Source organism: Microtus ochrogaster, linkage group LG4 (assembly GCF_000317375.1).
Source record: "Microtus ochrogaster isolate Prairie Vole_2 linkage group LG4, MicOch1.0, whole genome shotgun sequence".
In the NCBI taxonomy this organism is placed as follows: domain Eukaryota; kingdom Metazoa; phylum Chordata; class Mammalia; order Rodentia; family Cricetidae; genus Microtus; species Microtus ochrogaster.
In genome coordinates, this window is record NC_022030.1 from 51,270,161 (window position 1) to 51,293,114 (window position 22,954).

The 22,954-nt window shown below is 45.0% G+C and overlaps 1 protein-coding gene across 1 annotated transcript in view; it reads left to right on the forward strand.

Moving 5' to 3' along the window:
• Serpine2 (serpin family E member 2) overlaps nucleotides 1-22,954 on the forward strand; it is a 60,577-nt gene that overhangs the window by 29,237 nt on the left and 8,386 nt on the right. The window contains exons 2-5 of the mRNA XM_005361538.3: nucleotides 3,460-3,740; nucleotides 7,706-7,933; nucleotides 13,512-13,709; nucleotides 21,643-21,841. Of these exons, the coding sequence (XP_005361595.1) occupies nucleotides 3,482-3,740; nucleotides 7,706-7,933; nucleotides 13,512-13,709; nucleotides 21,643-21,841 (884 nt within the window). The 5' untranslated portion in view covers nucleotides 3,460-3,481. The remainder of the gene's footprint in view (nucleotides 1-3,459; nucleotides 3,741-7,705; nucleotides 7,934-13,511; nucleotides 13,710-21,642; nucleotides 21,842-22,954) is intronic.

A 22,954-nucleotide genomic window follows, 5' to 3' on the forward strand; every position in this document is an offset into this window, starting at 1 on the left:
ATTTATTTATTTATTTATTTATTTATTTATTTATTTATTTATTTGAGACAGAGTCTCACTCTGTCACCCAAGTTGGTCTTGAACTCTGGGTAACCTTGCAGGATGGGGGCTTCCGTAGCCCACCAGTGAAGAACATTTATTTATTTATTTATTTATTTATTTATTTATTTATTTATTTATTTATCTATCTGTTTATTTATTTTTGAGGTCAAGAGAGTGTCATGATCAATCAGGAGGAAATAGGTTGTAAGCTGCTATTGAAAGCCTGACAGGGAAATTTGCAGAGATTTCAGCTTCGCCTATGTGGAAGCCACTGAGTCTGTGGCACGTGTTTCTCTCACGTCCACCTTCACGTCCGCCATCGGCAAGTGACACATTTTCAAGTATGCATTTTGAATCTGGCATTTGCAGAACCAGCAGCCCGTTATTTACCGCGCTAAACCGTGCTTACCGCTCAGAGCAGGGCCCAATTACTTCGGGAGCATTCCCCTTGCCGGAAAGTGAAAAGGCTCCGAATAGGAGAAAGCAGCATTCGGAAGGCTGTGCCCATGGCAGTAGCTTTATGGGTTGGCTTATGAGCTTCCTCAATGATGGCCTAAAGCACATGAATTGCTTTTTATTGTTGCAGAAACATTATTCAAGAAATTGAAACACTCAAACAGATTTATGAACCGCTGTATCCACGCTACCCAATACATTTGGGCCAAATACTTATTCTTCCTCTCATACCCAAGTTTGAAGAGTGATTTCTTTTAAAAATGAAAATAAACGGAAAGTTGCTATATTCTTCCCATTGCAGGGTTCTTCTTGTCCCGAAAATGAAGCATTTTAAAAACAACCACACTAATGTCTTCTAAAATAGTTTCTGTAGAGGTATGAGTATATTTCATTATTAGGACTTACTCAAGACTGAAGTGATTTATGGGTTCACCCTTACTCCAGGCTCATAAGCTTATTCTCAGTCATGAGTACAAGCCTGGTGAGTTTTGATTTGAGAGCATTTAGCCAAGCAGAAGTTATGCCCAGAACATCCATCAAAAATTGCCCTGATTCCAAGTTCCACACAGCCCTGAGACTGCCCAGTGTGCTTTTCTGAAGCCGAACATGGACATCTCTCAAAACTGGGCAAAGAAACCAAGAAAAACACTCCCACTATAGTGGAACTGTTCTTTCAGAGGAAAAAAAAATTATAACTGAGCAAATTCTGGTAACTAAAGTAACTTTGTTTGTGAGACTGTCCATCCTGATGTCTTGATATTAGGACTGATAGAAAGTTTACACTTATTTGCCTTCCTCAAAACACAGTCTCTCCCCCCCTCTCCTCCCCCGCCCAAGGACCTTAAAGCTACCTGTGGCAAAACCAACATGATATCTTTTTGTTCCTTTAGATTGTACAAATGCAACCATTTATTCAACTATCCCCTCACTCAGCAGAGTTTCTTAGGAATCATTAACTGAAATTGATGGAGTTGGTTCTTACAAAGGTTCTCCACATTTGTGTGTGTGTGTGTTATGTTAAATTTTATAAAAGAAATGCATTCCCTGAGGTAGAAAGGGAAAATGGGAAATCAAAGCTCCCTCAGAAGAGGAGCGAGCTAAGCTCCATGGTCAGGCCTTGGAAGTCCTCCAAGGTCCAGCGGGCTCCAAGAAACTCAGGCCATTGTCGTGGTATTAGAGCCAGTCCAAGGTGCCAAAGTCAAAATAGGCCACTGCTGACCGCAGCAGAGGCCCACGTGGGAGCGTATGTAGGTCACTGACACCTTTTGAATTTAGACAGGCTGAATTTAGACAATTATTGTATAATTAAGCTTTGGAGAAACCCCAGATGTTCTGAATTTTTAGAAGAATTTTACCTGTCTCGCAGTGGGTAAGAACATTCAACATGTGTTTGAACCGTGTGTCCTTAGTGGCTCATTGTACATGGACAGCCAGGTGGGGAATTCTGTTTGTGCTGCCACTCCTTGACCAGCCGGGATGCTGGCATTTTCTTGGACCAGTTTTGGAGTTCACTGTGACGCTCAGGGCTAAATACAAGCATTTCCTCAACCACATTCAATAAGCTCTAGTTTGATGGAATGAAAAATAATAAAATTAGAAATTAATCCTCATAAACCCTTGGGCTTAATCCCAGAAGTGTTTTCTGAGTATCAGCCATGCATGACTTAGTGTGGGAAGTTCCCAAAACAGGGAAGGGAAGGCAGGAAGACATGTTTTACCCAGCCCTTCCCACACTCTCTCTTTTCCCTTGTGGCCACTGACTTCCTCTCACTCCAGGTCACCTGTCTCTCCAAATGCTTCCCTCTGTAACCTCACATCGGTGACAAGGGGATTCAGAGGGCTCCACGGGAGATCCGTGCCTCATGAAACCTCAGCCCTCTAAAGCAGGGATCAAATGAGTAACCACAAATTCTACCTTTGTTTTTGCGTACTGCTGCTGTTGAGTTCTAACTTAATGGAAGTATTTGCTTTCCGGTAAATACTTGTAAACTCCCACCTCTTGTCGTAGCCAAAGAAAGCGCAGTCAGGGGCAATCAAGTCCTGGAGCATGTTTAAAGCCAATGGCTGTAATTGACACGCTCAGAGTCAGCAATGCATCCACACAGTTTATGGATTTACCAATTGTTGTGCCCTGTTGCCGCTTTAAAGCTACCACTGAAATTTGTTTTAATTAACAGCCCTGTACTTTAAAAAAAAAAAAAGTTGGATGTGGTACATTAAAAGAGTCAAGTCTGTGTGGTTATAAGAAAATCCCAATAACCAGAATCATTTCCTCTGTTTAAAACACTGCAAGTAGTCTCTTGTGACCTGTACTTTGTTCTGTCTCCCTTGGCCTCTATCACACAGCCTGCCTGTTCTTTCCCAGTCCCTTTGTCCCGCTGTTCCGTTGCTTAGCATGCTCTTCCTGCATCCCTGCATAGCTGGGTTTTTTTCTCAATTTTCAGTAGTCCTCATCTGTGTTCCTGCCACAGAGATCGCATTCCCTATGACGCGACCCCACCCCCAACCCCCATAGCCCTTCATTCACCCACATTGCTTCGCGTCATGATTCTGGCTTTTATTCTTCTCTGAAGTTATCTGATAGCTTGCTGGTTTATTTTCTCCGTGTCTCTCTAGAAAGATACTCTGAGAGGGCTAGGGTCACACCCATCTGGTTTACAGTTGTCTGTCTGACACTTAACAAAAGGGCTTGGCACATGGAAGACCCTTGGGAATAACGCTTACATGACTGACAGAGTTGCAAGAGTTAAATATTGACTTTCGCCTAGTGCCTGGTGCATACTAAGGACCCAGCTGATGGAAATTCACTGCTTTCCAGCCCTGTTTGTCCAAGCCCCGTGCGTGTGAGGCTCTGCACAGGATTCCGTTATCGTGAGTGCAGGAAATCGGATGGAGTTCAGAGTTTTCATCCCTTTGTGTTCATGAAAGAGTGATGTATTTCTGTTTTTTTTTTTCTTTTAGGCTGTCCTTGTTAGAAGGCACCATGAATTGGCATTTTCCCTTCTTCGTCTTGACCACAGTGACTTTGTCTTCTGTGTACTCCCAGTTCAACTCTCTGTCTCTGGAGGAACTAGGCTCGGACACGGGGATCCAGGTTTTCAATCAGATCATCAGGTCACGGCCTCAGGAAAACATTGTTGTCTCCCCACATGGGATCGCATCCATCCTGGGCATGCTGCAGCTGGGGGCTGATGGCAGGACGAAGAAGCAGCTCACGACGGTGATGAGATACAGCGTAAACGGTTCGTGTGCGCTCCCTCCCTCCATTCATGACGCCTTGCTGTCAGTCAGCCCTGCAGGTGGAGGGTCACAGCTTGGTCTCTGCGTAATCTGAGAAGTGGAAGAGCTCAGGGAAGCCATGCAGTGCCATCTGGAGCACAGGGCCAGGGTCTTCTAAAGGAAAGTTGACACCCCCAAAGTTAGGAACTGCACTCCTGTTGCTGTTGGGTTTGTGTTACTGTCTATCAGCACTACTGTTTTCTACTAAGGGAAATCTTTTGTGGTCTAAGTAAGCATCCTTGTAAAACATGTCCACACTAGAGACTGGCGGGGGGGGGGGGGGGGGGCTTTATGATGGTGACAGGGTGATGGGAGTCTACATGACTGCTAAAAGTACACAGAACTGCTAACATACATGTGTGCATGTGCACCAAGCATGCATGAAAGATTGGGTTGTCAGAATGAGTTCTAGAGACCATGCTGATGCCAGCTTCCCAATATGGTCATCATGCCCTTGGAGAAAACTGCATGAAGGCCACAAGGCATGCCCCTTTTCTATTTTTGTTTTAACTTTTGAAAACTAATTTTTTGTGGGAGTAGCAAGCATGAGTTCATTTGCATGTGGGTGCAGAAGCGTGTGGAGACTGGAAATGGCGTGTTGGTGTTTTCCTCCATCCTATTTCTTATTCTTTAAGATATAGTCTCTCACTGAACCTGAAGTTTAGCGATTTAAGAAGACGAACTGACCAGTGAGCCTTGGGGAACTACCTCCCTCCACCCCCCAATGCTAGGATCATAGATGTATACCACCACACTGGCAGGTTTTACATAGATAGCTAAGGATCCAAACTCAGATTCTCATGTGTATGTGGCAAGTATTTTACTGACTGAGCCGTCTTCCCAGCCTACCCCATCTGCTGATTTGAAGCCGTCTTCCCAGCCTACCCCATCTGCTGATTTGAAGCCACTTATAAATCTGAAGTAAGAAGCCAATTGTCTTTTAAAAAATAAAATAAAATGCCCAGCCATGGCCAGCCACTGGACCTGGGAACTAATGTGCTCGTCATCATAGTAATTGGGAAGTGAGACAGGAGATCAGTCTGGCTACATACCAAGCCTATGTCAAAGCAATGAACCTGAAGATGTAACCCAGTGCTGGGGGTGGGGGGCATGCTTACCATGTGCAAAGCCATGTACAAATGGGTTTGATAATTATTTCCACAAAAGGACAAACAAAACCAAAACAAAATAACAACAAATACAGGTAAGGGTTGGTGAGCAGGGCTTAGCATTATTGGAAGAAAAGTTGGTTTTGAATCACCTGCTTAGCCGCAGGAACTCATGTCTACAGTCAGTGTTTCCCTGTAGTGGTAGGCCTCCCTTTCCATAACCATAACACCTGAGGAAACAGGATTGTCTCTGAGCTTTTCTTTGCTGCCCTGCACACTAAGTGTGAACAAGTTATGTTTTATATCGAAGCGACAGTTACCTCATGGGAAGGTGGGGAGCTTTCTCACCGCCTTCTTCCCTGCCTCTTCTAGCTGTGAAGTTCTAAGACTGCATTGGTTCCTGTTGGCAAGCGAGCTGGATTAGCGGAGGAAAGATGCTTTTCCTTTCTTGCTGCTCCTGCTTCCTTTGGGTTTTCAGTGCGACCCTCATATGGGAGGATCATGCGTTGGGAGCCCCATATGCCCAATGCTGTCCCCTGTTGACAGAGGGGTAAACTTGGCTTGGTTTTTTTAGATGTGAGGAAAGGGTAGGTGAATTCCTGGATCACACTGTCCTGTCTCTGGCTGGGAAGTTCAGGGTTGTTGGTGATTTCTAGCACCTTTGTGAGTCACTGCTTAGATTTACAGCCTTTCTTGTTGCCATCCAGGCCCTGTCAGCCAGCATAGTTCCAAAATAACAACTGGGATTGTGTCTTGTTGTTTTGGTTTGTTCTGGTTTGAATGCTGATCCACCACGGTTTTAGCTCGGCATCTTCATGATGTTGGCCTGTTTGGCTACCCATCTACCCGTACCGTTTCTCCCTCCAGAACTGCCAGCAGTCCTGTGGAGAGTGTGATGTCAGGGTTCATGATATACTTATACATGCTGGGGACCTTCATTGGGGCTCAAACTCTGAGGATTCCTCCCAGTGATGTTCCCAGAGGAAGACACAAGATTGCTTGAAGAAGGGGGAGATGAGCTCCAATCTTTTCCCTCAAGAAGATTATTGATTCCTTTTATTCATTGCTGAAGAAAAATATCCTGCCCCCCTCCAAAAAAAAACAAAAGACAAGTCAACAAAGGCGGGATTTCTCTCAGTTCACCATTTGGAGGAACGCACTGAGAGCAGGAGCCAGAGGCAGCTGGTCATGCTGTCTCCCCAGTCAGGCAGTAAAGAAAGAGAAACCTGGAGCCCGGGTCCCTTTCTCCTATTTTATTATATCTGGACCCTGACTCAGGGAATGGTGCTTCCCGGGTGTAGGCTGCGTCTCACCACCTTAATTAACCCTGTCGGGAAACTCCCTCACAGACATGCCCAGAGGATTTTTGTGTGATGTTAGATCCTGCCATGTTGGCAATTGCTTATCACAACCAGGGACTGTACATCTGGAGGTAAGCAAAGTCATAGTGCCAGGGGTGGCAGTTGGCCTGAGAGATGACTTTTGGCCTCCAAAGCCTGCCATTCGCCATACAGCGGTTTCCCCCATAGCATGATGGTAAGGTGGGCCAAGGTTCCAATGCTCTACCCATGATGTAAAGCTCTCCTTGTGGATGGAGGGGATGCCCCGGCCCTGGCATTCATGGAATCTGAGAAGATGCTCGTTCAGAATGACATCAGCCCTCAAGCACTGCCAAGGTGACTCTGGAAGAATGCTTTAGGACAATATGATTTTGAAAAGACCTCAGGTGATTAGGGCAGTCCTGTGATTCAGCTCCCTGTGGAAAACCACCTCACATCCTCATGACATATTTTTTTCTCTTTTTTTCATGCCCCCAAACTAAATGGAGCGTGAACAAATGGCTCGTGTAAAATAAAGCTTATGTTGCCATAAAATTAATTTCTTTACTTTCCGAGCTCAATATCAAGTAAAAATCACAGTGTTCTGGTTGGCGGCGCATGGCCATTTGTTATAGTCATCCTAATGCTTATTTTATTCATCTTCTGTTCTTCAAATAGGAAAAAAAAATCACACTGTTGAATCCTTGGCAAGAAAGGAAATAGTGCTAAGGCTGTTAGGCAAGGAAGTCTGGACAAGGAAGCTTCCTACGGTTCATTTCTTCCATGGCTGGCATTCCCATCCCATTCATGCTGTCTACAAGGAGAACATCATAGTATACTTGGAACAGGGCCAATTGTCTCACAAGAACTTCTGTGGTTTAACACTAACCAGAGACAGAGGCCCCTTACATGGCAGATTTAATCTCTTGTGACTCCTGTCCTGCTTGTTCTTCTATGCTGTGGTACAGATGATCAGGTTTTTGAAGTGTGTGTGTGTGTGTGTGTGTGTGTGTGTGTTATGTCTGCTTGCACATATGAGTTTAAGAACACACATTTGCATCCATGTGAAGCTTATAAGTTTCTTCCTTGATCGCTTCCAAACTTAAACAGTCAGGCAGGGTCTCTCTTGAACCCAAAGCTTTCCAAATTGGCTTATCTAGCCAGCCAGTTCTCCTTAGGGACTCTCCTCTCTCCATCTCTTTCTGAGGGCAAGAACTGTACAAGGACTTTGTACGTCTGCCCAGCATTTATGTGGGTACTCACGGGTTGCAGTGACCGTGACTCACTTGACCTGCTGAGCCATCTTCATGGAGCCTTGTTTTCTGAAAAGCATCTTGCTTTATAGCCTGGGCTGTCTTTAGTTTAAACTCTTGATAATCCTTTTGCTTTAGCCTCTCATTTCCTGGGATTACAGTTATCAGCCACTATGCCCAACAAGAATTTTTTAAAACATGTAAATTATCATGAAAATATTGCTGTGTTTTCTGATTTCTCCTTCAGGAGTTGGTAAAGTACTGAAGAAGATCAACAAGGCTATAGTCTCCAAGAAGAATAAAGACATCGTGACCGTGGCCAATGCTGTGTTTGTCAAGAACGGCTTTAAAATGGAAGTGCCCTTTGCCGCCAGGAACAAAGAGGTGTTCCAGTGTGCGGTGCAGAACGTGAACTTCCAGGACCCAGTCTCTGCCAGCGATTCCATCAATTTTTGGGTGAAAAACGAAACCAGGGGTGAGTGGCTCTCCTGTTCCATGTAGATGCACGTTTTGTGAAGGAAAGGGTGGAGACTCAGAGATGTTCGCTTTAGTCAAGGGCTCTGACCTACCTCTTTATTCCCCACGGGTCAGCTCTCAGTCTGCCTGCCTCCCCCTCTTCAGTCCGCCACTGCTCACTGTCTAGGGTTTTCCTCCTGCAGGGTGGGCGGCAGAAAAGAACACAGCCCTCCCCCTCTCTCCTTTCCTGCCATACCTCACCTTCAGAGCCCATACCCATGGGTTTGCCGGGTTTCCTTGTTTGTCTTGTCTGTTTTTGCACCCACTGTTCCCTTGGCCTGGAACAGCCTTCTTAAGCTTTGGCTTTGTGTCTCCTGTGACCCCAGCCTCATCCGCCATTGCCCAGTGCCCCCCACTGGCTTTGTTTGGCTTGTGATTACACCGCTTTGAACCCCTCCATTATGGCCTTTTTCAACATCACATAATGACTGCTTGTTTAGACGTCTCTCCTCATTAAATGGAGGAGTTTTCTAGGGACAGTGTTTCAGACCTGCTGACTTGTAAGCCGGAAGTCCCGGAGACCTCCAGGTGGAGCTTGAGGCCTACCACAACGAAATGAAGCTGTTCTGATTCCATTTCTGATAAAAAATAACCTGACGAAAAGCAATTTAGAGAAGAAAGGGTTTATTTTAGCTCACAATACCAGATTCCAGTCCATCATTGCAGGGAAGTCCGGCCAGAGTTTAAAGCAAATAGTCACATCATGTCCACATTCAAGCTCAAAGAGAAATAAACACATGCTCACACATGCTCAGTACTTAGCTAGCGGTCATTCGTACCGCACAGCCTGGGGTGCAAAATCAGGAAATAGTACTGGTCGCTTTCACGCTGGGTCTTGCTACATCAGTTAAAGACGGACCTTTCTTGATGCGTTCTTTCCAGGCGATTCTAGGTTTAACAGTTTAACACTCACAGATGCTAAGACTGGAAATGTGCTTGTGGTGTTAGTCATAAAAGAAGCAGATAAACCCTGCCTTTGGGGAGAAGCTTCTCAGAACCTAGTCCCTGGTGCACCCGAACTGGGATTACCCAGGGACGTGTTCCCCTAACTTAATGGGGAAGAATTTCTGAGGGAGGGGCAAGGTACCTCCAGTCAGGCGCCATAGCCCGTCATCCCTACTTACACATGTGAAAAACGTGGTCATCTCCGAGGAGCTAATGAAGAGGGGGAAGAAAGATGTGCAGGGAGTGGAGGAGGACCAGTAACTTTCTCAGTTACTCTGCAATCTGGAGTATTCTCCCAAAACCATGCTGCTGTTAGAAGAATAATAGTGCGTGTGCCCAGGGCTGGTCTGGGGATGCTAGATCTTGTACGTCTGGTGGTAGCAGTTTGCAATGGATGACTCTTGGTCCTGATGGTGGCTATGTGACTTCATGTCACTGTACTCTGTGGTCTTCTTTACCCGTAAAAAGATAATGTTGCATCAGGTTGGTGTATCATCTTATGGAGTCCCTAACCGCCTGTACTGGGAACCTCAAGCAGGGTTTTTCAATTCTATGAGACCCAGCTCCTTCTGTAAGTTTGTTAATTTGCTTTTTGGCAGTGCTCCTGATGGAGCACAGGGTTTTGCGCTGTGTGAAACAAGCCCTCAACCAATTGGCTACATCCTTAGCCTTCAACTCCCTCCTTCCAGCTTGAAATGAAATTTATAGATAGTATACATATAATTAAATGTATAATATCTAGGTTATATATCATAGATAATACTATATGCATTCCCATTGCACACATAAACAGATTTTTATTAAAAATTAAGCAGTGGGCTGGAGAGATGGCTCAGTGGTTAAGAGCACTGACTGCTCTTCCAAAGGACCTGGGTTCATTTCCCAGCACCCACATGGTGGCTCACAACTGTCTGAAGATCCAGTTGTAGGTGATCTAACACCTTCACACCAATGAACATTAAATAAACCATAAAAAAATATTTAAAAAATTAAAATTAAAATTAAGCAGTAAAATAAGGGAAAACAAAAGGAATTTATACTCGGTTTGGGTTCAAGTGCATGTGAATACGTGGCACATTTTTTTATTTTGATATTTCTGCCAGATTATCAGGAAAAGTGTGAACTGGCTATAGTAGACTAAGTCAGGTACGTTAAACCATGACACAAGGAACCACAAGCTGTCACCATTGCTGATGCAATTTAAAAACAAAAACAAGGCAAACCGACAGGAGACGTTTTATGTGTCTCATAGTTATAGTAACCCCAAACAGGCTGTTTCCCAGGCTTTTCTGTCATAACAACAAACGGGCCTATCTTTCACTTCTTGTCATTAGCAATTATCATGACGTAATTGAAATTCAGTGAACCACACGGGGCTTAGGGAAGAGAGACTCCCAGCTTAGTCACTGCTGTCATCATTACCTGATGCAATTTTTCAAAATAATGGTGCAAAATTCCTGGTAAATTTCCAAACTTGTCTCAAAGCAAACAAAATGGAAATACTTAAAAGCAGGAGCTGAAAAGATGGCTTGGCGCGTAAGACACTTGCTGCTCTTGCAGAGGACCAGAGTTCAGTGCCCAGCAACATGTTGGATGGCTCACAACTGCCTCTGACTTCAGGTCCAGGGGAATTCAACAACCGTCAGCTACCACGGTTACCTACACTCGTGCGCATACCCAAACAGAGACATTTCACATATAGACATAGTTAAAAATAGTACATGTAAATCTTTTATTACTTTTTTAAAAGAGCCATTCTGCATTGTGTAGGACTATTTTGAGCACCACAGAACACGCGGCATGCTACTGCCAGCTCAACCAAAACACACCCACAGCTCTGCAGACAAGCAGCCTCTGTCTGCAGACTCAGCTCATCCGAGGAGAAGCATCTCCTGCAGAGAGCTATTGCCATGGTGCTTTGCTCACCCTGGGATAGGTCTGACTTGGAGGCCTCTGCAGCTGCAGATTCTCCCTGCCCCAAAGGCTTCTCTCACCCTCCCATCACACACACCCCACCCATGCAGCAGTCTGGGATGCTTCTCAGCCTGTTACTACCTATGTAGCCCCTGCTCACTTTGGTGCCACCACATACATGACCCAGAACCTGCAGGCTCTGTTATTTCTCAGTCTGCCACTTACAAGTTCTGTTCTGCTACTTATGAATTAGCTGTGTGACGACTTTGGTAAAACATCTTGACCTCCCCCTCCCCCTCCCCCATGCCCAGCTCCTGATTTGCAGAATGTTGGTGTATTAGTGATAACTGCCTGAACTACAGTTCCATGAAAGCTTTTTAAGGATGTGAGTGATAACCCAGGAAGCACTGAGTACAGGGCCTGGCCCTTCAGGAAGTGGGAGCTGTTTTCACAGTAGCTAGCTCAGTTAAGATGAAGTATCATGTATCCCAGGTTGGCGTTGAACTCATTGTCTAGCAGAGGCTTGCGTTGAACTCTTGATTCTTCTGCTTCCAATTCCTGGGTTCCAGGATTATAGTCATAATATATCACTGCAAAATGATCTGGGGTTTCTTCTGCTTATTGAGCCCTGACTACGTTTCTGAGAAAGGGATGGTAAAATCCTTGCAGTGATGTAATGCATGGTGCATTTGGGGGAGTCAGACTCATTCAACTTGGCTAGAATAAAAACCATCATGGTGGCGGCTGGCACTAACCCTCAGACTCTGGAAAGTGAGGGACAAGGTGGGGAGGAGGGACAGGAGGTGTGGGATACAACAGAAGGCTGGATTCAGTTGAGTAATGTTCTCTACAAGGGACAGAAGCAGCATCCAAAGCACCAGGCATTAGCTCCAAGGAGTGCTGTTGGAGGAGCCTGTCTGCAAAGGCCAGCTTGCCCTGAACTGAATGATTGGCTTTTATAGTCTCTAGTTTTCTTCCAAAGGCTTGGGTGGTGTTGGTGCCCCCTTGTGGAAGGAAGAGTACTGAAGAGACCACGGGTCGGGTACCAGAAACTTCCCCTGTGCTATTTACCAGTTTCCAAGGTTTCCTAGCCTAGTAGGACTCCTCTTTCTTGAGTTTTCATTCTAAGAGTCATGAAAGTCTCTGCTTAAATTAGCCATCTGGCCTCCGTGGAAGCTGTTGGTTTTACTGTCACCATTTCAGATATCATACTATGTGTTGCTATATGTATGGATTAAAATCAAGCAAATTAAATTTTAATAGTGTTGGGTATAAGGAACTCCTATTTAATATACACATACACCTTATACCCCTCTCCTTTTTTTTTTTAAGACAGGGTTTCTCTGTGTAGCTCTGTAGACCAGACTGGCCTCAAACTCACAGAGATCCGCCTGCCTCTGCTTCCCGAGTGCTGGGATTAAAGGTGTGCACCACTGCAGCCCAGCCTACACCCCTACTTTTAAACCTTCTAAAACCAAGCAAAAAGGAACCCGGACATTAAGCTTGCGCGGCATTTGAAAGACTCCTCCAACACTCTGAACTGAGAAGAACTTGTTTGTTTTTCCACTTCTAACGTGAGATCCTGGCATACGCTCATCCTGGCACAAGAACACTTGCCTTTGAAGTCATTTCCTGCAGGCTAACCCCATTTCTTCTCATCTCTGTACCCCTGGAGCCTAGCTCAATGCCCAGCCCTTAAATGGGGACATGGTATTCAGTTTCAGTTCTTGGAGTCATCAGGAGACTTGTGATGAGCAAGGATTGGTTCCAGGTGTCTCTGAAGCCTTAGAAGAAATGAAGTTTAGCTTTGACGTTTCACAGGCTGGGTTGTTTACTTTGATGGGAACTGCATGAACCTTTGCTTCAAACAAAGACAAGCAAAACTGGTTATCTCATGAACACCAAGGACACTTGTCGGCAGCCGCGTGACAGCTGTCAGTGAAAACATCTAAAACAATTCGTAATTAAACATAGCTTATTCTAGATGCATAAAAATGTTCTAAAACAAGGGGCTTAGAGAACTAGTTATGATTTCTTGAGCTGAGGCTTGGTAAACTCTTAACTAACTAGTAACAGTCTTTTCTAGTCATTTTAATGTTTTTAGTTTTACTTGAAATTTTTTAATTTGAACAAGAAAAATTAGTAAAAAAAAAAAAGTGTGCTTTTGAAATCCAATTGAGAGCCAGGCAGTGGTGGCGTGTGCCTTTAATCCCAGAACTTTGAAGGAGGCAGAGGCGGGTGAGGCAGATCTCTGAGTTCAAGGCCAACCTGAGCTACAAAGCGAGTTTTAAGACAGCCGGAGCTGTTACACGGAGAAACCCTGTCTTGGAAAACAAAAAACAAACAAACAAAAAAGAAAGAAACCAATTAAGGAGCTGTTGATGTAGTTCAGCTGGTAGAATGATTGCTCAGTTCCGTTTCCCATGCCACATATGCTGGGCATGATGCCCCACACAAAAATCCCACCACCACTTGGGAGGTGGAGGCAGGAGAGTCAGAAGTGCGGTTAGTCTCAGCTACATAGAGATTTTAGGCCACAGGAGACCAGAATATCTGATTTAAGTCTTTAAAAAAAAAAAAAAAAGATTTTTTTTTTTCACTCTCGTCTCTGCCGCTAGCTGCCGTTTGTCCTCAATGTGGTTTCCCATGCTGATATTTTCCCTTGTTGGACTTTACAGGCATGATTGACAACCTGCTTTCCCCAAATTTGATCGATGGCGCCCTCACCAGACTGGTCCTTGTCAATGCAGTGTATTTCAAGGGTTTGTGGAAATCCAGGTTTCAACCCGAGAGCACAAAGAAACGGACCTTCGTGGCAGGTGATGGAAAACCCTACCAGGTGCCCATGCTGGCCCAGCTCTCCGTGTTCCGTTCTGGTGAGTGCGTGTTGGGTGAGGTCTATTCTAGAATGTGCTGGAAGCAGAAGGCAAGGCTCTCCAGTGCTCTCTATTCAAGAGCAGAGCTTTATTAGGGGGAAAAGCTGGGGAGCAGCTCACAGCTGAAATGCCAATACTCCACAGATTTCCTCCCCCCTTGTATTGGTTTTTCGAGACAGGGTTTCTCTGTGTAGCCCTGCCTGTCCTAGAACTCATTCTGTAGACCACGCTAATCTCATAGAAATCCGCCTCCCTCTGCCTCCCGAGTGCTAGTATTAAAGGTGCGCGCCACCCCCGCCAGGCCAGGCAAGATTCTGTTAAGCGCATAAGTCTTTGTACCATGCAAAACAATTATGTATCAACATGTCACATGTGTGGGCTTCTGGATTGAAAATGTAGGACAAAACCAATATAAATGAACATTAAGCATATGAAGCAATCTACCAAATCACCCTTAGCAAACATATTACTAAATAAAAATTATGTTTCTTTTTCGCTCCTCGCATTATCAAAAATTAGGAAGGCTTATAAAGTCCACTTATCGCTACTGCTTGGGGTAGGTAGGTCCCTTGAGCATTACTGGTAGTGGGGACCTATAAACCAGAGGACTTTCTCTATGTCATTAGCCCAGCAGCTCCCCTCCAGAGAACTTACTACCTACCTGAAGATAATCCCACACTGGCAAATAGAAACCTGGTTCAAAGCTGCATTCAGAGACCCCGGTTCTGTATCTCTGGATTTAACCTACCTCAGATGGAAAATATTTAAAAAGAACAGTTAACTGCATATCAAACACACACAGATATGTTTTCTTGTCACTGCCCCTAATAATATGATGAAGTAACTATTCATGTTGCATTAAGTTTGGTGGGTTGCAGACGATTTAACATATTCAGTGGGATATATATAGGTACTTGAGAAGATCACATTTAGGATGAGGGAGATCAGCATGCTAAACCCTGTGAATTCTGAAGCATGGCTGTGCCCTGGGACACAGGTGGTAATTAGACTTAGCCCTACATAAAAAGAAAGATTATGCAGTGCGTATCAGATTGTGCAGTGTGTATCGGATTTCAGAAGGCAGGTTAAAAAAAACAGCAGATGCCGTAATGAACCATGCTCACATAAATACTTTCTGTACATTTGTCTATACAGATGTGTCTTGGAGAATGTTCAGGAAAATGTTCACAGTGGTGGGATTTAACATCGATTTCCTCACTTGAAGTTGAAACTTCCTGTGTATGGATGTGTGCGTGTCGGTGTGGTGTATGGGTGTGTAGGTGTGTTCATACCTGTGGATGCCAGAGGAGGACGTGGAGGGTGTGTGTGTGAGGGGAGGGGTCCTACCTCGTCATTCTCTGCTTTATTCTTTTGAGACAGAATCTCTCATGGCGCCTGTGAGTAACAGCCGGAAAACTCCAACCACCCTCCTGTCTCCCAGGTTTATGTGGCTGCTGGGGACTGGAACTTAGGTCCTCATGTTTGCCTACCAAGCTTTCTTCCTCCTCTCTCCAGCCCCTGAACTTTCTTCTTAAGGAGCATGTATCGTCAACTTTATAGGTAGAGGGGAAAGTCTCCTATGCATGCCATCATTTCCGCAGCACAGATAACCATGACTGATTATTTTTTTACATTTCAGTTCATTGGAGCATTCTTGATCCACCTTAAATCTCCTCTTCCTGTCTGTATGACAGGCTTCAAGTGTCCGGTCTATACTGGGCCCCCTCTATTCCTTTTCTATCCTCCCTTTTAAAAAAGAATTTATTTATTTTTGTTTTTGTTCTCTCTGTGTATGCCTGTGTGCGGGTGCACAGAGAAGCTAGAAAAGAGGATCTGATGCTCTGGAGCTGGAGTTAGAGGCAGTTATGAGCCACCTATCATGAGTGCATGCTGGGAACTGTAAACACTCGTCCTCTATGAGGGCAGGACACACTCTGAACCACTGAGCCATCTCTCCAGCCTCCAGATGTTCCCTTTTCATTCACAGTCACCATCACATCCACACAGATGGCCCTGTCGCCGGCTGTCTGCTGTACAAGTTAAGTCACGGCTCCTGTGTGTCACCGTCAGAACACTTTCTATCTTGTCAGATGCTGGTCAGGCTTCTAGGAATGAATTTTCCAGATTTGCTAGTCAATAAACGTTCACTGAAAAATAATAGATACTTACAACAGCACAGGACATTCATCTCAAGAACCCGAACATAGTGAATAGCTCTGTTCGCCTGAACGTCGTTTCAATCATACTGATCTCCAACTCTTGGACTTTGCTGTTTGAGCTCACCATTGGGATGCTGGCGGCACCCCCAGTGCATATCCAGACAGAAATGTTTTATTTTAAATGGATCCTTATACAATCCTCATTCTATTAAAAACAAAACAAAAGGTTAAAATGCAAGGATTCTTTAAGTAGTCCTCTGGGAGATTCAGACATACAACTTTTTTCTTTTCCTCTGTGTAACAGCCCTGGATGTTCTGGAATTCGCTTTGTAGGCCAGGTTGGCCTCAAACTTAAAGAGAGCCTCCTGCCTCTGCCTCCCAAGTGCTGGGATTAAAGAGCGTGCACCACCACTACCCTGCTGACATTCAATTTTTTATAGGAATGTAGCCTGCTCTTCTTAAGTATATAGTCTGTTACCAGAGAGAAACTCTTGAGGGCTTCTTCAGAGTTCAGACTGATTTGTCCAAGAACATACATGTTTACTTTGCCTTGGGTATATACAAATACATCTTTTTGTGGTGCTGAGGATGCCAGGGCCTTGGGCAGGCTAGACAAACTCTCTATTTCTGCACTGCATCCTCGATATAAATGCATTTTTATCAGTTCACTTAGAGTGGAGAGAGAGGAGATGGGGGCTGGAGGAAGGAGAATGACTAGGAGAATGTAGATCTGTCTGCTTTGATTGATTCACTCCTTCCACCCTGTGCAGTGAGACTGACTTTTTGAACTCCTATTCCCTGGCTTCCTATGAGAGTGGTCAATGTGGACCTAACTGGTGTCTGGTGAGGGAAGGGAGAAGAGTGAGGGCCTTAACTTCCCAATCTCTCCCCACAATGACACCAAGGCTGTAGCCTCCTTCCCCCCAAAAGTCCCCGGTCCTTCCAGAGGAACGTGATCTGGAGCTCATTCTCTCTAGGTCACCCTGTGCCCTAAGGCTGGGAATGGTGACCAGTGTCTGTAACCATCCATAGCAGTTTCTCTGTTCTCCCCATGCGTTATATAATGTCTTCACTAAGCTCTGCTTAGATGCCCCAGCCTGATGGCATGTCTGCTTCCTGTTCACTGTAATGCTGTACCTAGCGCAGAACCAAGTATGTAAGTATTCTTGCCCCTACCCCATTTCCCTGCAGGTCAGGACAGCGAGCAGCATGGGCTCAACTCTTCTTTCCCTCCTTTCTGTACCTGACATTGTATCTATCTGGAATCCCAGCTTGGAGTCTGGCTTCTTTCTGGAGTGTGTGATGTAAGAGTTCCCTAGTTTCACACTTGGGGACCAAAGCAGCTTGTCCGGGTGTGACAGGCTTCTATGCCTGGGCCTGTGAGGAGGGTCCAGCAGGCCACAGTGGCTCCAAGCAAGCATTCATTTCATGGCTACAGACCTCTTAGCCTGTTGGCCATTTTTGCCCATCTCCTCACCCTCTGCCAATGCACCCAGCCAGAACTCAAGAGGTTGCTGTACCCAAACCCACATGACTTGCAGGATCTCCTGTGGGGCCTCAGCCAAGTCTTGGTTCCCCTTGCTGAAACACTGCCATTCAGAGGATCTGCCTTCTTTACTTCTCGGCATCTCTAGGGAGACCCACTTGGCAACATCAGGGTGAGAGGGTGGAAACTAGAAGGGGGGGCGGACAATGCTTCTGACTTGTGCCTCCTAATGAACAAACCTTCAAGGATAGAGTTCCGCTTAGGAAGAGCTGTAAGAACTGTTAGGGGAAGGACATACAGGCTCTCACTGCGAAGCCAGCTGCCACATATATAAAGCAGGAAAAAAAGTGCAGTCCTCTAATTCCACTTCCTAGGATAAAGCCCCTTTTTAGCTCCGAGTATATAATTTTCAACCTATTCTATAAATACATAAGAATGTATTTGAAGCCTTTTTGCATGCAAAGAATCACAGTGCAATGTTTATCCCACAATCTGTTTTGTTCCTTAGCTACTATAGTCATAGAACTGTTTTTTCATCAATTCGTTAGGATTTAAAAGACTGTTTTTTTAGCTGCATATTTTTCATAATATAAACTTGCATAATATTTGGTGGCTAGTTGGTTGCTTTTTTTCCTCTAATAACACGGCAGTCAGTGTTCCTTAGCATAAATGTGTAAAAGCTTTTAGCGCTATTCCTAGAGGAAATTCGCTTAAATAGGAATTGTTCATCAGAGTTCTAATAAATGCTCAGCTTAAATGCTTGAATTTATACTGTAAAGACCCTATCCTGGAAGAACACACACACACAAACACACACACATACACACACAAAACAAATAACCAGACTTCTTCGTATATGCATGTGTGCAATGCTCATATGTATGCAGGTTTGTGTAGAACTGGAGGCAGAGGTCCCTATTTGGGTATATTCCACAATCACTCTCCACCTTATTTTTTGAGGCAGTGTCTCTCACGGAACCTGATGCTTACCGATTCAGCTAGGCTGCCTGGCCATGGAACCTCCAGCATGGCCATGGAACCTGTCCCTGCTTCCCCAGAGCTAGAATTACAAGTTTGCCACCCTGTCTGTGTTTTTGGGAATTGAACTTGTGTCCTCAGGCTTGTGTGCAGGCGCTTTACCAACTGAGATACCTCCAGTCCCCTTTCTTCTCTGTCTGCAGCTCATACTTACCCACCAATACTACTTCCCCTTTGCTGTCTGCGAAGCTGTGGTTCCCAAGACTAGGTGTATTCTTGCTCTGGCAAGCTCTCCCCACAGCGCCTTTTCTGACTCACCCAGTTGCTTATGCCTCCTTTCTTCTCCATCAGCTGTCCTCAGGCCTGCCCTGAACTCTAGTCTGTAACGTAGACGGCCATCCTCAGAGGATCAATTTGTTGTTTCCAAATACATTCTTCAGTCTCTATTCAAGTGGGTCAGGAAATTCACTTTGACTGGTAGCCAAGGGTCATTACAGGGACAGCCATCTCTCATGCTTGCCTGACAGCATTTCAAGTATTCTCCTTGATTTTACAGACCATAAAGCATTTGTAGCATTTCAATGAGTTGACTTGTGTCCTTCCTTGTAGGACTTGCCATGGGAATCAGAGTCCCAAAGGGCCTTCGAGCATGACAGCCCTCGCTGTAAATGCATCTTCTGAGCAAACTCTCCAGTCTTCACATTCCTCATACTTGACTCTTGACTATGACATCATTCATCTCAGAGAAAGGGCTTCCTTGTTTCTTTTCGGAGTGAAGCTTCATGTATTCTCCTCTGTAGAAAATCGTCCTCACAGAAGAGCTCGTGGTGTATTCGGCAGATGTTGAGTTTTATACAGTTTAGGGAAGATCTGTGGGACAGCTAGAGGCCCTGTGCCCTGACCCCAGCTTTCCTGTATGGTTTGTCCTCCTGGATAATGTGTCACACCCATTGGCACTGTGTGGTTCCCCGTGGTAGGTCAGCTTTGTGTCTCAACTGAGGAGTAACCGATCGTTCCAGAAGTGAGGCAGCTGGGCATCTTTGTAATCCCTGTAACTGGCTGACAGAGAAGTATCTCTCACTTGAGGTCAACCTGGAATCAATACCAAGATCTCATTTCAAAAATCAATCAGACTCCGCTCCCTTCAGTATGAAAGTCTGCGCTACACGCCTGATTGTGCCGCATGTGTGTGCGCGCCGTCTTGATGAATTCTGCTGAAGTCATTGGCTGAGCGAGCTGTCCAGATCGGCTCTGAATCCAGGTTCTCTGTGTTCTCAGTCTCACATCTGGACTCTGTAAAAAGGCGATGGGTCTGGGATGTAGTGCCTGGGATGGGAGAGAGAGCAGAGGTGTCCGTCCGTCTGCCCACTTCTCCAGCTGAGTAGAGCATGGGTATGGACAGATGCAGCCCGCCTGCTGGCACTGGTTACCCAGTCCTGGGGTCAGATGCATCGATAGAAAAGGTCAAACATCCAGCAGATGTGTGTCTACATAGAATGGTTAATGTGTGCTGCTTTTACTGGTCAGTAATGGCATCAGTACCCAGCCAAGGTTGGGTTAACCTGTGAGCCGCTTACTTCCCCCATCCACATGTACCCTCATTCACACTTCTCATCATTCATAGCTTTAATCCTCCTTAGCAGAATTACACACACTTCTGTAGCAATTAATCTCTCCAGGTCTTTGTTTTCTACCCCAGAGCAATAATTTAGTAACTACTTCCCACATTTCACAATTTCTAAAAATTAGCTCCACTAGAGCTGGAGACTTGATGTTTTCCTCAGGGATTAAAAGGGCTCATTAGGAGCTGGGTATTTTTCTCGCTTTCTCGTTGATTTTTCAGTTTCCACTGAGACCATTTTATCACTCCGGCTAGAAGTAAAGAGGAAGAATACTAACTTTGATTGGTGGGTAGTCCCAAGCCAGAAATCCAGGCTGGCTTGTGCTTACAGCAGTTCCAAGATAAGTCAGGCCACACTGGATTCCAAGGCTTGCTACAGCCTAGTGTCGCCTGTGGTTGGGGAGAACAAGAGATTCCCCCAGGCCCTGGACAATTCTGTTGTCCTATGGTGTCAGCTATTCTAGCACCTTCGGCTGCTTATATTTTACAGAAGAGTGCTGTGACAGAACAAAGCTTGCTCATCTCTTGGCGGTCCTCTCTCTTTGCCCTTCTCTCCTCCTCTGGAGGTGCACCCTGTCTGAAGTTCCTCACCTCAAAAGCTATGATTGGCCAATGTCATCCACCAAGAAAGGTTCAGTGAAAAGTCGCATGAGCTCGCTTCCTCTTTTCTCTTTATGTTACACTTCATGTAAAGGAAGGCCCCATGGGCACCCTGCTAACTCATACTTATATTATCTTTTCTCATTTTACCATCCCAGCACCTTGTGAGGTCCATACTGTAATTATCTGATGTTTCTGTCTGTGTAGAGAGTTGGGACAGGGAGGCCATGTCACCTCATCAGGCTCACAGAGTTCATGTTTAAAGGTTTAATGTTTAATAAAGATCTTAGAAATCCCCCCATCGATCTAGAAATGCCAGCAGGGACCTTCTGACTGCTCGGTTGTACTATGCCTTTGCTGTTATCGTCTGTTGTCTGTGGCTGTATTAGTGACTTTGCTTGTTGCTGTGAGAAAGTACCTAAAGATGGCAGCTAAGGGAACGTAGGGCTTATTTTGGCTCATGGTGTCATCCATTATGGGGGGACGTTAATGGTATAAGTGGTATGAGGCAGCTGGTCATCCTGTATCCAGTCTTGAGACATAGAAATGAAACCTGGTGCCCAGCTAGCTTGCTCCTTTTTTCCTTTAAAATGGGTAACTATGAAAAGTAATGGGGATGGTACAGGATGGGCTTCACTGTATATAGAAATGGTTTTGCTGGGTCTTGCCTATACCATCATATTGTGCACCTTAAACATAATGCATGGTGTTTTCTAAAACAAAATAAAATGTAAAAAAAAATTCAAAAGTAACTTTAATTTATTCTTTTACCCATTAAAGGTCAACCCCTTACAAAGCACTGTGTGGCGAGTACCTAATGATCTACTTACATTCTATTCAGCAAAATTAAAGTGAGTTTAGCGATGCCCAGAGGCATTCTGTCTAGACTGAAGACCGAGAATTCTGCACCAGGGAAGAAAGAAGTCATTGTCCTTATCTTTGTCCTTCTGAGGGAGCTATTTGTAGCAAAGGGAGCTTTGCGGACTGAATTGCTGTCTTTCCTGTGCAGCTTCCCTGGTGACCGCCAGCCACTTGTGTCCCGTCTGGCAGTCATCAAATGTACACTACATCTGCCTCTGATTTCTTTAGGGTCGACCAGCACCCCGAATGGCTTATGGTACAACTTCATTGAGCTGCCCTACCATGGTGAAAGCATCAGCATGCTGATCGCCCTGCCCACCGAGAGCTCCACCCCACTCTCAGCCATCATCCCCCACATCAGTACCAAGACCATCGATAGCTGGATGAACACCATGGTACCCAAGAGGATGCAGCTGGTTCTGCCCAAGTAAGTGTCCCTTCCCTTAAATGAAAGGATGTACTGTTCAAGGGACAACTCATAATACATAAGAGAAACAGGGAGCTAAGATGGTTCGTTTGTAGAGAGTGTGAGGGGAAACCAGGCTATGTTTTCTGAAAGCTTCCTTTGAGCCTATGCTGTGCCTGTTTGTGGTGGGATAAAGAGGATACTAAATGAAAGTAAGCAGTCTTGGCCTTAGAACATCTCCACAAGTGCAAATCCATGAATCTGTCACAATTTCTAACATAACTCTTTCCATTTGGAGAATTAAAAAGCACACACGTACCTTCATGTAGCATGGATGCTCACACAGTAGTCTGAGGAGCTTGGAGAGATCATCACTGATCGTCCAGGTATCAGCTAGATGCTACAAAAGCCCAAGGCCCATGAGATCAGTTAAGTTCTTTGCGTCCGTATTTAAGGCAGCTTTTTTTTTTTATACACCCAAAGTAAATTATAGGTGGAATTTCTAATGCTACGGCTCAAGGCTAGGTCAGAAGCAGCCCCAGTTCTTGGTGCATCCTAATTCCCGAGAGTTCAAAGGCCATTTTCCAGTATGTGGAGGGAGTGATGTAATTTGTCTCCTTTATGAACTTTTCATTGTTACCAGCTTTCTCACTGCCCAGGGGGTCTAACCACAGCTCCATGGGAGTAGAAAACTCTAATGGCTTTAATTCTCCAGGCACTGAGTTAAGTAATCAAGAGTAGTACTTATACATACAAGCACTAGACCTCTTACCCCCAAGGGGGCTGGAGTGGTAGCTCTCCACAATTAAGAGTGCTTACTGCTCTTACAGAGGACCTGGATTTGGTCTCTGGCACCCATGTGGTAGCACACAACTCTAATTCCAGAAGATCTGGTGGCCTCTTCCGGCTTCTTTGGTACCATGTATACATGTGGTGCACATAAATACATGCAGACAAAATACTTATACATCTATAAGATAAAAAATAAATGCTTCTTAAATGTTAAATACATCCTAGCCACTCTTATAAGTCACTGAATAACATTTAATCAAATATCTGCTATGGAGTGCCTGTCCCATGTGGATGGCCATGCTCACTGTGAATGAATAGAGGATGTGTTATCTACTTAACTGT